This window comes from Cucurbita moschata, unplaced genomic scaffold (genome assembly GCF_002738365.1).
Source record: "Cucurbita moschata cultivar Rifu unplaced genomic scaffold, Cmos_1.0 Cmo_Scf00005, whole genome shotgun sequence".
NCBI lineage: Eukaryota > Viridiplantae > Streptophyta > Magnoliopsida > Cucurbitales > Cucurbitaceae > Cucurbita > Cucurbita moschata.
Window position 1 is genome coordinate 4,196,458 of NW_019268521.1, and position 14,852 is coordinate 4,211,309.

The following is a 14,852-nucleotide window of genomic DNA, read 5'->3' on the forward strand; positions in this document are numbered from 1 at the left end:
AAAAAAAAAAAAAAAAAAAAAAAAAAAAAAAAAAAAAAAAAAAAAAAAAAAAAAAAAAAGGAAAGAAAGAAAAAGAAGTGGTTATCAAAAGGGAACTTAGAGTTTAGTAAATTGGGACGTAGATGAAGAAAAGCTTTGTAAGAGAAAAAGGCTATCTTCTTACAACAAGAGTTGTCAATTCAGCTATCCTTCCTTATCATCTGCAAGAGAATTGCCTATCTCATCTTCTTTCGTCTCCTCCTACCTTCTCCTTCTAATTGGGGCCTCTAATGCATGCTATGCCTTTATGTTATATCTGTAGTGAAAGTTGGTGATGAGGCACTTTTAAAAGAACTTTGGGATAGATATGAGAAAGCTGTTGATAAGATATGCTTCCAACCTTCCATACTCTTTTTCACAATGAAACCTTGAAGAATGTCTTGATGTGCTTTGACTGAGAATTGAACATGTGACCATTTAGAAGTGGTAAAAGATGTCTTACTATTTAACCACCGAATAAAACTAGCTAGTTTTCTTTTTTAACCATAGAGATCTCCAATTCTCATAGTACTATTGTTGGTTGCTCAAGAAGAACCTGACATCCCTAAGCCTAACAAACATTTCAATGAAGAAAAATACTAACATTGGTCAAGCCATACATTTTAAATAAAATTTAAAGGGAACAACCTCGTTTGAAGGAACAAAACTGGGGTAGTACCTGGAAGTGGTCGGAAGTACATTTATTTAACCTTCGAGCTGTGAATTTAATATAGAAGTCCAATTTTTGCTACTAAGAAGGATAGAGATTCATCTTACACGCACATATATCTAGTTAATGGAAAAATAAATCTCTCAGATTGAACGACCTTTCTTTGATAGGGAGGAAATATATCGACAAAATTCCTAGTATTACAATAGTACATATTTCTTTCATTCAACATTTGACATGTTGACCTTTTCATTTTTTTTTTTTCCAGTACGTTATATTATTTTATTTTATAGGCCTATACCTAAGAATGTTTATGGCACTTAATGGAACTTAGGGCTATATATATATATTTTTTTTCAAATTAAGAGAGTTATTCCCTTTTGGGCAATCAAAAGTCCTCTGGTTTGTTGATCTTAATATAATTTTGTACGCTTGATGTTACTAAACTTTAGAAAAGGATCTATACCAATCATTAGTATTCTATATAGTCATGTAACCGGTGACATTTCTAAAATGAGCATAGCTCGACAATAATATATACATACTCTTTCTCCTTTAATTCGAAGTTCAAATCTTTATATCCCATTGTACTCCAACGAGTGGCACTAATTGTGAGTCTTTCAAGAGCTAGTGGGCTTGTTCATCGATGCATGAACTAACTTCATGCTGGTACCTATTTAGGTCTCCCATTGAGACTTGATCGTCCTAGGTCAGTTTCGTTATGGAATCTCATGATGGAGCTTGAAAGAGGTTCAAAAGTACTCTTTTCTTGGGAGAACTGTTTTCTACTCAGAAAAAGAGAGATTGACTCTGATCTAATCCACGAAAAGTGGGATCCTGCTTTCTTTTCTATCCCTATTTAGAGTTCCTCTCGTTCAATTCGTGTCACAAAACATGCCGCTAGTCTTCATGATTTCTCCTCTACGTAGGCCACTTCTAGAAGTAACTAGACAATAGCCATTTTCTAATACAGAGAAGAAATGAATGGCCAAAAATTTATGACAAAGACTTAATACATGTCAGCGATCACCCATCAGCATATTGTAAGACTAGTTTTCTCAACTGCAGTAAAATGTCGAGTAAATTACAGTAAATCAATCACCCTATGTTAAAAACATCTTATCAACTCAACTGGTTTAAGACTTGTACATTTGATTCCTTGACCTCACGTTGTTGTAAAAAAAAGAGCTTCTAAGTAACCACACCAATCGAGATAATGGAGTTGCGTATGTTTTCATGAACCTCCTCCAACAATTAAATCATAGACAACAACAAATATCTAGAGTGAAAAAATTTAATGGATGTGCATAACAATGTCGGTAAATCAAGCACAGAGACAGTGGGATAATATCTGTTTAATCCTCAACAAATTTGAATTTGACATTAGCATCCATTCAATTAGAACAAGGATTGAGTATCAATTGTTGTCACAGAAACCAAATAAACGAATGATTAATGAAATTCAACCACAGTAATAGTGGAATAGAATCGGTTCAATCCTGAACAAATTTGAATTTCGGATAATCGTCCATTCAAATATATCAAAGATCGAGTATCAATTATTGGACAGAAACCAAACAAACGATTGATCAATGAAACTCAAGCACAGTAACGATGGAATAACATCTGTTTAATCCTAAATGAAACGAAATCAAGTTATTGTCCAAACAAACATGATTTCAGTACTCCCTCGAAATCTGACCTGATTCGAGAGCGGGAAGCTAATCCCTGCTTTCATGAAGCCTCCAGTGAGTAAAGAACTTCGGATAGTTACGGCGGCTGATTCAGCAACAAGAACTCTGGATGCAGATATCGAAGAGGAATTTGACGGCAAAAGAAGGACAGAGGAAGGAGAAAACCCTAAAATTGGAAAGCCTGAAAATGAAGAGAGAAATGGCGGGAAGATTGAACCACAAGAATTGGTCGTTTTCCCAATTTTAATTAATTAATTAATTATATGCATTTTATTGTTTTGTTTCTATATTAAAATTGTAGCTTTTGAACAATTGATATTTTTGTAACAATAATTATTTGTAATAATTTAATTTTTATTTGTAAACGTTGATCTCTAATTAGGATATTGATTTTCATGCATCAAAATTCATTAAATTTTATAACATTTTTAGAATATAAATTAAACTAATGGGGTGCTGAACTAAAAATCATTTTATGACTCGAACAATTCGATTCGTGAGTTGGATCGACTCGAGAGCAGGGTTTTCGCCCCGACCGACTCGAGAGCAGGGTTCTCGCAAGGTTCTCACCCTAACCAACTCGAGAACAGGGTTATCGCCCATCCAACCAAGTTTGATCATAAACATTTTTTTTGTTGTGTCAAACTCGATCAACTCAAGAACAGGGTTCTCGTCCATCCAACTTGAAGTTTGATCATACTTACAATAGCTCAGAAGTTTGACTCCTCATCCTCCCAATGGTTGTAAAAAAATAATAATAATAATAATAATAAATAAATAAATAACAAAATATTAATACACAAATATCTATTAATTAGTTGCTATATATATATATATAAAACATATAGAAATAATAAATAAAACAAATTAAGAATTTAAATTAAATTAAAACCATCACAAAGGGGATGGTGACTAAAGTTTGTTAATACCCATAGTTCACACGCGTCTCCTCTCACTAGTTCGCACTCCATTTTTTTTTTCAAGGCTTAAAAAAATCAATAAAAAAGATAGCCGCAAAATAAAAAGAGGAAAAAAGAATATAAAAAAATAAAACTAAAGAAAAAAAAAAATGAAAAATGAAAAAAAAGAAAAAGAAAATCAAACGGCCTTCCCTCTCTCCACTCTCTCGATTTCGAATTCTCCATTTTTAATTTCAACCCCACCATTGATGAACCGCCACGCCTTTGTCTCGGAGCAGTCCGTACAACGCCAAACACTGCCAGTAAGCTCGTCGGCCGCCGCCGCCGGAAACCTTCCTGCCACCGTTTGGTTGTGGCTTGCATTCCAAGAAAAGCTCGTTGACCAACTGAATGGCCTCGGATTGCATCATCTCTTCCACAACCTCCGCTTCTGCTTTCATTACGACGTAATCTTCGGCTTTTACGTTGCTCGACAGCCAATCCGAAATTCCGACCTGCAAAGCCTTCGAGGATGGCTCGTGATCGGTATTCACTGTCTCGATCTTGAACATTTCGAATTTCTTGTTTCTGGTAGGGTAGTTGTGATTAAACCAGCTTGTGCCGCTTCCGCCTTCCTTCTCCGGAAGACCGACGTCGATGAAAACATGGCGGGGATAGCCTTCGAGAGAATCGCCCATCAAATCTGGAAGGTATCGTGTTCGTCGCAAGTACCGCCTCGATTTTCGCGATGCTGATCGCGGCGGTTCGAGGAGGACGTCTTCGAGTTCGTTTAGGGCTGCAGCTCTTTTAGCGTCAGATTCGTAAGCAAAGAGGAGTTGTCTCTGAGAGTGAAATTTGATCTCCTCTTTGCCTAATTCACTCATCCCCTCATCGACGAAAGTAGAATCAGATTGTTCGAGGTAAACGATTCTGTAGTTTGTTGATTTGTCAATATCAATATCATTATCAGATCCAAATTTGGCATTGTTTAGAACCGATTGCGACGCAATTGAGGATCCTCTGAGAATGGATCCGAAATAGGGGAAAGAAACGATTAACAAAGCTAACAACACGGCTCGAGCAAGAAACCTCAAAAGCCTAGATTCTGCTGTAGGATGCTTGATTACCAAATACAGACCAGAAACTTGGACGTACTCGACAGGCTTTGTTCCCAAGCTTAACGCCATGGATTGCTTCAAATGAAAACTCAGGAGAAAAAACAGGCTTATTGCGCGGTTGATTTCGGGGCAGAAGCAGAATTGAAGAAAATTTGCAGAAAGAACTCTGATCAGGCAAAAGAGGGAGAGGGGAAAGCTAAAGCAGGGGGAAGGGGAATTCTTAGCGAGTGCAAAACCTGGCAGCCGTGTGATTACCACCCACGAGGGCCACACGAGAGCTTCGAGTTCTTAACCATAAGAACATCAACTGCATCATCCTAAGCACCTCCATGGTTTCTCTTTGCCAGTCCCCAGATCGATGGTGTGTGATTTGCCCCCAAAAATCTTCAGTTTCTTCGTCCTATGCACGAAACATCGGCTGCAACCACACAACCACCGATCACAGAGGCCTTGGGAGAGCTGACAGAGAGGGTAGAACGTATAACTTGGTATGATCCTTTCCACCCCTTGTTTGTTTCGGGTGGAGCAATGAGGAATAAATGGAAGAAGAGAAAGAGGAAGAACACAAGAATAATTTGTGAGGCTGAACTTATTTGGCGGTAAACAGTTTCGATTTGGTACTGGAAGTTGAGGATTCATGGCTGATTTTGCTTCATCTCTCATTTGCTTGGATCAAAATTGCTCCGATCATCGCTTGCCGTTGGTTATTACCCAATAACCATTAACCAAGGTATGTGCTACTCATATTTCTCCCTCTTTCTACATTGCATTATTAAAAGCTATAGATTATTTCATGTTTGATATTAGGGAAAATACCCTTTTGATTCCCGTTTTTTTATGTTGCATTTAAATCTTTGAAGTTTTATATTTAATTTCATTTGAATTTAGTTTTTATTTTATCTCATTTTCTTTGTTTTTTATTAATTTTTAATTTATTAGTTCAATCTTATAATTAAACTTTCAAGAAAAAAAAAAAGGGATAATTTTAATTATTAGAAACTTTTTTTCTACTTATTTATTGGACTTTTTTTTTTTTTTAGTTTAAAATTTTATTAGATATTTTCTGTATTTTAAAGGGCTCATCGACTCAAAATTAAGCAACATGATTTGAAACTGCAACATATATCCCAGTCTACCCGTGTTGGATTGAGCAAGCAACATGATCCTTGCTCAAGTCCAATCAGGTCCGAACCTATACATTGGGATTTCGATTCACAATTGCACCATCCAAGCCATGAGCAATATGTGGGAAGACCATGGAAGCAATATTTACATAAGGGACCCGGGGACCCGTGGCGGTGTAAAGCTATAAGGAGCGAAGCTCACACACACCGACTAATGTAGGACGGGATCACATTTACTTATTTGTCGCTCAACTCCATAATAACAAAGTGGAAAGTAGGTCTACTCGAGTTGACTAAACTAAAAAAGCCATCCTGATTCAACCATATATTTACCCTTTGATTACTCAAATATTTAATACATGTTAGTATGTCTTTTTAGGTTAAATAACAAATAGAAATTAATAATTATTTAACTATGTATTTATTATTTATTTATTTTAATGAAGGCCGCATTAGATTATATTCCAAGACACCGTTTCTAATAATTAGAAGAATTATATTTATGTAATGTTGTACATACACATATACATCTCTATAGTTAGTGCACCATTGACGATACCAAAAGAACAATTCTTCTTTACAAAATGGAATCTGCAACTTAGCTGCATCTTTAACAGACCCTTTTCATTCTTATCATCAAAATTGACCTCAAAACATCTTCATGCTAACAAGATTGTATAGGTTAGCACTTAGTGTCATCAAATATGAACATGGATATTCTATGGTTTGCCTCCCCTTAATCCCTTAGTCCTTGCAGAGCATGGATCGTACTTCTGTGATCGAGGTCGGTGGCTCGAGGTCTTTCTCTTGTAGTGAGTTCCCGAGCAACTGCTGCATCTGTGAGGCAAATGTGTCGTCGAGAACCTGGATGTGAACAAGCATTTGAATTTTTTGTGATGACCCAAAAAGAACTAACTATTCCATGAAATCGCAACTCGAAAAGTAACTGCTTACCGAAACTGCAATCCGTGACCCTCTATACCATGATCTGTTCTCTTTCCTGTTCTCCATGAAGCTTAGAACATCCTGAGCCAATTATTATGAAATCTAAAAATGTAAAAGCTGAAAGAACAAACTCTCAAGAACAAAAAGAACCCCGATTTATCTTACCCGTCCCATCCGGTCCCAATAACCCCGACAGAGAGCGATAAATACATGACTCTCGAAGACAGTATGGAGATGATTAATTGTGTTTGTTAACTGATCTTTCAGTGGTTGCATCCTACTTCGTATTTCTGATTCAATCACAGCTTCCTTGGAGTCTTGTAGAATCTTTTTCAGCTTTGTAGCACTTTGTAACTTCGTCTGCATTAAATAAGGAGGCAGATACAATTATTGATACTCTAAGAAATGTCCTTAATCTAAAATTCGAAACTTTGTGTACCATTTCTCAATATAATTCCATATCCATAGGCCTTTACAACAGTTTTGATTACTTTATTCCTGTTAGTTCATTCAATGAACTATATTATTTTCATCCTTTATTGAATATACATCTTTTCTTGCTTAATCTTAGAAGTAATTTATCTTCTCCTTTGTTTACCACGATTTCACACTCGCAAAGCCATGAGAGCTTATGCTCAAAGTGGACAATATCATACCATTGTGGAGAGTTGTGATTCCTAACATGATATCAGAGTCATGCCCTAAACTTAGCCATGAAATAGAATCCTCAAATATCGAACAAAGAATTATGAGCCTCGAAGGTGTAGTCAAAAGTGACTAAAGTGTCGAACAAAGGGTGTACTTTGTTCGAGGGTTCCAAAGAAAAGGAGTCGAGCCTCAATTAAGGGGAGGCTTATAGTGTACTTTGTTCGAGGGGAGGATTGTTGAGGATTATTGGGAGTGAGTCCTACCTTGGTTAATTTAGTGGAAGATCATGGGTTGAACCAATTTAGTGGAAGATCATGGGTTTATAAGTGAGGAGGTATTTTTCGCAATTATCCTAAGATATTCTTTAGTAACCTAGTTCATCCATCAATGAAATCATCTGTTTCGTAAAAAAAACGACAAATTCTAAACAGAAAACTTTTAAAGAAAAATGATACCTACATTCTCAATAAGCTTTTCCACAACAGCTTGCAAATAGTTTCTGAACTTGGCTCTGAGCATGACTGTCACTTCACTAAGACGCTCTCCAGGAATTACATTTCCACCTTCAGGGATGCAGGAACCCCACAGCTTAAACTGGGCCTCCATCTTTGGGCGTAGAACGTCAAGCATTCTCTTCATGGAATTTAATAAAATTCCCATCTGAAAACATCATTGAATTTAAGTATTATTAGGGAACCCATATGATAGCAAACAATATATTTTTACGTGCCAACTTACCTCGTCCGGGACAGTGTAAGAGCTGACAGATCGTTTAGCAAGTTTCTGGACATACTTAAGTCCGAACTTTTTTGGTGCTAAATTTTCTTTTAGTGGAGCTAACACATCAGCATACTGCTTATCCAATGCCTCCACTATTGCTTTCTCAACATCTGCAATAGCCTATTGTAGAAATCCAGAAAAGAAGCTAAATAGAATAAGATTCTTTCGATTACGAGACCTAGAGTAGATATAAGGACCACGGAAACGAAAAGGAAAAATGAAGATCCTGTCGAAAAGGAAAAATGCGTGGTTTCTTCGTTTCGTGAAGAACTGAATTGTTAAGTACCTATAGTTAACAGTAACTTTTTCCCCTGCTTTCAAAAACTAGGCCTCACATTCTCCTTTGTTCTGTAATCTACTTTTAAAAATGCTTCTAAAATCATAGCTAGAAGAATTGCCTTCCCAAACAAAAAGAATTACCACAAGATTATGAACTTACTTGTTCCAACACAAAGGTGTACTCTGGCCATCGACAAATGAAAATCTCATAGTCACTCAAAGTTTCCTTTAACCGGTCGTACATTTCATCAACAAACGGTGTTGTAGAATGTTGAGTCCTAACTCCCGACCACTTAACCTGCATTTACGTTTAAATTGACCACAACCATGAATTGAGAAATAAAAATAAACTGAGCATGTTTCCCTCGAACTAAGTTTGTGTGTTGCTTTCATGTTTCACCCTAGCAAGAAATTTGTAGTATTCAAAAAATATATATATTTAATTAACTTGACTGACCTTATCTAATTTGCATGTTTCAAGCAATGATAGGCGCTTGTCCTGGATCCATACCAGAATATACAAATGGAATAATTCTTTCGCATCGACACCACCTTTCACGGGACTGACAAAGAATGAAAAATGTGTTGGAAATGTACAAGAGAGCAAGAAGTTTTTCCCAAATATTAAAAAAAAAAAGTGAAGTTTATGAATAAAAAAAATGACCTAATATTCCATCTGGCAAGATCCCTTTGAAAATCAGCAGTTGCAATAACAAGTTCTGCTACTGAAGGTGAAGGGCCTGTTGGTGGGCAAGCAATTAGGAAAGAACGCAATCTACTGCAAAGCTCTGTGCTATATATGGAAGCAGAGAGATTTGGTAGGTCTACAAAGCTGCAAAGAAACTTATGTCAGCTAGCTTCTCAAACCTAAAACAATTATTAAAAAAAGTTAATCGACGAGTTTTCCTCGACCTTTTGATCTAAAAGAACACGAAACTACTTTGGTAGTATACCCAAAACAAGCCCTAAAATGTGAAGGAAAAGGGAGTTTTTTTATTTCGAGATGCAAATGAAGTCAATTCCCCTTAAATTTGGATTATAGAACAGAAAGTGGTACCTGGGGAGTATGTGCTGATTATGGATCTCAATGTCAGAGGATATCTCCTCCCTAATGTCATGACACACAGATTTCATCTTTTGGTAAGAAGTAGACATCGTCACGGTATCTACCAAACTGCCTTCGTTATTGTTACCCATATATTCATCCGTCTCACTCAAGTGCCTCCTTGATCTCTTTTTCATAGCAACCTGGAAAGACGAGTCGTCGGGTAAAAACTCAAACATTGAACTTGATAAATGCAATCCTACTTCCTACAGCGATAAAGTTACTCAAAACCTGGAAATAATGGCACAGGGAAGTCTGAGCCTCTGGAGATAGAATATCATGAAGAAGTGTGTACAATTTAACTGCAGGTTCTATGGCAGGCGCTGCAACTCCAGTTGCTGGTCTGTACACCTCCATAAGACCCGAGAGGGCTGCTTCGTCAAGTGATTTATAATTCTCAAAAACAAGAGCAAGTATTTGCTCAATTTGATCCCGGGTTTCTCCTAAAATTCGGTTCTGAGAGGCAACCAACAAGATTTGCAAAATGTTCATCATATACAACATTGACATATAAAATAGTAGTGATAAAATGAGCATCTACTGGTTTGAGCTAGGAAGCTCGATTTACTACCTCTTGATGACTCAACGTACTCTTGTCATGGCCCTTCATAACAACTGGCATGAGCAAGTCATGGACCAAGGTGAGGCAGTCAGCTGTTGGTGTGGCAACATCCATGATATATGAAAGATATCTATTGAACATATGCAACGGAGCTGGGTTAGTAGCTTAACGTGTCAGCTACAACCGATATTCATCATATAGTAGTGAATAGCTATATTCACAGAGTTAGCCATTTATGTAGAATATTACCTTAATCTGGTATACACTTCTGAAATGCCATAGTACGATGCAAACTCTGTCAAAATCCATTTCCAAGATCCATGCAACAAAAGGTTCCTCTGTTGAAAATGCTGAGCTTTCATGGCAACTTCAAGAACTAGGTCATATGCTACTGTTTCTGCCACAGAACCACACTACAGACAAACAAAGATAATATTCAGCACGTTCAAACTTCAAATAACTTAAAAGTAATTCTTTCCTTAAAATTGTATGATATCATAAAACATTTTTCTTTGATTACAGGTTCAGACCAAATACAAACAGGCCAAAGAGAACCAGTTGAGATCAGCTTGAAGAAAGTTGCTTATTAAAATTGTGAAGAAGCTCGGAAATCAGAAAGTGCAACCAAAACAATTGAGTAAGATCCCTTTTTACTAGACTTAATGGGGAATAAAAAAAAAGAATATCAGTTTATTTGGTTTCAAGACAAGATCAGTGCATTATCAAAGGAAGAAAAAAGATAGGCAAAGATACATGGCTAAGGGAAGGGAATGTAAAATTGACTTAGGCAGTCTATTAAACCATACATACACACACAACATGCACTAATTAAATAGCATACCTTTGGGTGACTATCATCTGTACTTGCTGAGTAATTTACGTAGAGTTGAATTTTGCCCACGAGCTCATGTCCAGGTTCTTGATAAATAGACCACCAACGTAATTTATCCGCCTGCATTCAACTTTAGTATAAATCTTTGACTACAAGACAGCATAGTTGAATTACTCTTAAACTCAAAGCATTCTCGGACTCAAAGAATATTTTACTGGGTTATCAGTAATGGCAGCTATTTGCAGGAGAGTGCGACCAATATGCTTTGAATTGGAATCCTGAACTTCAATTATTAGATCATCACCGAGACCATCTGGAAAGCTGTAAAGTTGTCAGTGCTTTTCTAAACAAGATTCCTAACTACAGAATGTTACATGAGCCAATAACGTACAAAACATGAGTTTCTCCCGATCCAGCTTGCATTTTGACGGCATCTTCCTCAGCTAAACTTTTCAGTCTTAGCAAACATGGGTATGTTTCTGATACAGCAAAAGAAAGGATCCCCCAAGGGCTTAACATGGGTATGTTCAAGGGCTCATCATAGCAAAACTAAAAAAACTTCAATAATAGTTCATCGATTATTGTGTATTTAATACGAGATAGAAACAATACAAATAGCATCTAATTCAATATGGAAAACTAATTGCACAAGAATTGATTGCACGGGCATGTTCAAAAGCATAATTTTTAAGTACAGATCATTACCTTGCACCACCTCATAAGATGATGGACTGCTGCGCAGGGTTGTAACACCAGCTTTTAGAACTTTGGATACCTGCTTGATGTACCGGGTGCTGGCGTGCACATATGCCAAGCTTTGTCTAGATAGAGAACTGTTTGGAGGTATTCGTGGTGCAAAATGAATTTTATGCAAAGCATGCCAACCAGAGGCTACAGCTGACTGAAAGCTAGAGAATTGATACTTGATGGTTTCTAGGGTTACTGGAGGTGGTCTTAAAGCTAAAATATTACAGCCTGTTGGTGGATCCACCCCCATCTTCACTTTCCGCACTGCACAATAAACAACCTTTAGGCCACATCCAAAGCCACATTCCACCTGAATATTGACGGTTTAATGACTACCATGCACTTTACCTTGCACCTTTATTTTGCCAATAGTTTTCTTTGGCTTAGTGGGAGCTCCCTCGTTGGCAAGTTCTGAAGTGCGCTTCACCAACAATTCTTCCTCTGACTGTAAGAGTACTTGGCGTAAGCTGTATCACAATCACACTCTAAACGTGAGCGAGAAAATATGTTGAAAACAATGTTATAAGCTAAATGCGATTAGACAACAACGACATTGATAGCATATAACCCGATAGGAAGAATTGACGACTAGTCGTATTCTCCTATAGTATATTTTGGGACATTTTAGCCCTAGCAGATGTAAACATGATTTTGGTGATTGAGTTATACACCCCTGTATTGACACAACACGAAATAGTAAAAACCTATCTAAGATGAAAGCATGTAAAAGGGATTTGGAACGGGCATGCGGCCATGGACAACACGTCTTGGACAAGCATGACCAGGACATCTGACATGCGGCTATAGGCAACACGCCTTGGACAAGCATGACCGTGACAAACTGCAGCATATGGATGGACATGTAAATTGGTAAAAGCAACAAAGTGCAATTCTTTAACCCAAGATTTAGACTCATTGCTGGCATGCAATCGAAAAATTGTAGCAAGTCAAAGGAAAAGAAAATGAGCCTACCCAAATGCATCTCGTAATACTGCACATTCATTTTCCAAAAACCTCGGGGCTTCCATGTTTTCCATAGCCCAAGCATGAAGACATAATCGCACGCACGCATCATACGCTATGACTGCATGCCAAGGCCCTAAAGCACTGATAATGGAATTATAAACCCCATAAGGAAACTAAATGAAGATAGTCTGTGATCAATAGTAAAACATAAACGGTTTAGATGGCAAAACCTGGCATTATATGTGGGAAGGCGTGCTGATCCTGAACTACCAGCTGCTTCCGAATTCACTGGTCTGCTAATAGAGCAAGGAGATGGTAATATATTAGTATCACATCCCAACTTTTAGAATACACAATAAGTTGTAGCAATGAAATCGGGCTATAAAATGGATATTTATTTAGACAGTTCAAGGGGGAATTTTTTTATAAACAAATGCATAAATCAACCTGACAAACTGGTCACTGCTCTTATTTCCTTGCGGCAGTGCAACTCCGGATGGAGTTTTGTGATCATGTGTGCCATCAAACTTCACATCCTGGCTGTTTTCAGCACATTGTTTAATTTCCTGCGATGAAGCAAAGAAAGGAGGGGCGCTGGGAATATCATCTTCCTCATCAGAAAGCCTTCCATTCTGCAGAACCAGAGAAACACTGATCAAGTAAGCATATTACAGATATTGAAGACAAAAACAATCTCATAGCATGTCTTAACTGAAGAGATTAGCTGGCTACAAGGCGGTTCGAAAGTGATTGGGAAACTATATTTCTTAGACCCCCAGAAACAACTTTGACTATTAAATGGTGCATCCCCCTTCCTACTAGGCTTTATATTATAAGGAATCAACTTTCATAAGACGAATCGCTAAAGGAGGGGCAGAAAAACAAAAACAACTGCTCCAGTCATTTTTTTAGTTCAACAATTGCATGTGAAGTTCTAACCATCGACTCTCGGGATGGTAGTGTGTGTCTTATCCAATGAACTATGTTTGGATTGATACAGCGTAAGAACACCAAAGAGTGGGCATTCAAATACACTGCACTCCAAACTGGATTTCCGGGGAGATCGACACCCTCCTATTTCACTATTTCCTATAATGAAATTTGCTTCAAGCAACAGAACTTCGAGCTGATTTTAAAAAACAATCTGACAAACAAGAAAAGGGAAACACCATAGACGTCACCAAAATCACTTCTCATGCCTTACAAGCTTAGAAGTTTCAAAGAAATGTAAACCTTTTTAGGTGCATTTCCCACATCCATGCGTGATGGCAGGCCTGAAAAGTATCCCTCTGAAGCAATAGAATCCCTATTCCTGGGCAAAGCCCCATTAATACTTCCACCCACATGAGTAGTAGAAAATTCAGAACTTACAGCAGAATCAGAAGAATCCTCTTCTGTATAACCATTTTGCTTGGTTGGGTACCTCCCATTTTTACTCCACATCCTTTCAGGCATCTGCCTATGAGCCCCCACCAACGTTTCCCTCGATGAACTAACATCGGAGAAAAAGTAATCACTCCCATTCTTTGGCCTGCCTTGCAAAGAATTTCCATATCTATAATTTGAACGATTTGGGACCCTGTTGTGTTGGGGAGATGAGTCGAAGGAATATCTAACTCCATAAACATCCGCTTCGGAATCAGTAGACATGTCATTCTCTGAAGCAGAAGCACTTTCGTCCGCATGACTAGAAACGGTTCTGGAGACTGGAATGGCACTCGCCGGCAAGTGCCCACTTCTAAACTTCGACGGCGGTGGTAGTCCAAAGCCTCTTGCTCCAGTACCCGCTCGGACGCCGGTGATCGGATCGGGTCGAGACCTCAATTTTGAAGCACCAAACGTGACATCCGTCTGTCAAATCAAACCAAAAAAAATTATATGTAAACTCACTAGATTAACCAAGGAAATCAAATGATAGCAGAAATTCCAACATCAAGAACTCAAAAGTGCAAAAACAATCAAAACCATCGCCCACAAAAAATGACCATATAAACAAATTAAAAGCCAAAATAACAGGTATTGCAACAGATTGAGACCTCGCGAGCCCATCGAACGGCACTTTTATCGAGTCCTTCAGTAAACATTCTACCTCCCCTTCAGTCTCCTAATCGTAAAGCTGCACAATCAAATCAAAGACGATTCTCGAGCTCAAACTATAATCCTCATCAGAAATTACCACGAACTCGCATTAGAATCAAACGCTCCGAGCTGACTGCACGACAAATGTCGCCAAAAAAAGGCAATGCCGCTCGGTAAATCACGCAGATTGAGAGAAATGGAGGAGACGATCGATAAAGAATGCAAATGAGTACGAAATTAATCAAGAACAAAAAAAGAGTTGCTTCAACAGCAAGAATTTCAGCTCTGAAACCCACTGCAATCCAGGAGGCTACTGCTTATGACGGTACTCTCACGAGCTTTTTTCTTCTTTTTTTTTTTTTTTTTTTTTCCTTTTTTTTTTTTTT

The 14,852-nt window shown here is 37.8% G+C and overlaps 2 protein-coding genes across 3 annotated transcripts; both read right to left on the minus strand.

Annotated features, from left to right (window-relative positions):
* Window positions 1-3,416: 3,416 nt before the first annotated feature.
* On the minus strand, window positions 3,417-4,468 carry LOC111442915. Its single transcript, XM_023080475.1, has one exon. The coding sequence runs from the start codon at window positions 4,466-4,468 to the stop codon at window positions 3,536-3,538; it is 933 nt and encodes a 310-aa protein (XP_022936243.1). The 3' UTR covers window positions 3,417-3,535.
* Window positions 4,469-5,998: 1,530 nt separating this feature from the next.
* Window positions 5,999-14,806, minus strand: LOC111443210. Of its 2 annotated transcripts, none has more exons than XM_023080926.1 (22): window positions 14,424-14,806; window positions 13,621-14,238; window positions 12,835-13,019; window positions 12,618-12,680; window positions 12,394-12,528; window positions 11,770-11,888; window positions 11,380-11,685; window positions 11,066-11,153; window positions 10,890-10,995; window positions 10,684-10,794; window positions 10,092-10,255; window positions 9,852-9,972; window positions 9,512-9,736; window positions 9,233-9,423; window positions 8,840-9,007; window positions 8,633-8,738; window positions 8,336-8,473; window positions 7,855-8,016; window positions 7,576-7,776; window positions 6,634-6,828; window positions 6,478-6,549; window positions 5,999-6,387 (listed from the first exon to the last, which is right to left on the minus strand). In XM_023080926.1, the coding sequence occupies exons 1-22, from the start codon at window positions 14,469-14,471 to the stop codon at window positions 6,268-6,270; spliced, it is 3,642 nt and encodes a 1,213-aa protein (XP_022936694.1). In that variant the 5' UTR covers window positions 14,472-14,806; the 3' UTR covers window positions 5,999-6,267. The 2 variants fall into 2 exon arrangements, with proteins under 2 accessions (XP_022936694.1, XP_022936693.1); XM_023080925.1 differs by having other exon boundaries at window positions 12,618-12,683.
* Window positions 14,807-14,852: the final 46 nt, after the last annotated feature.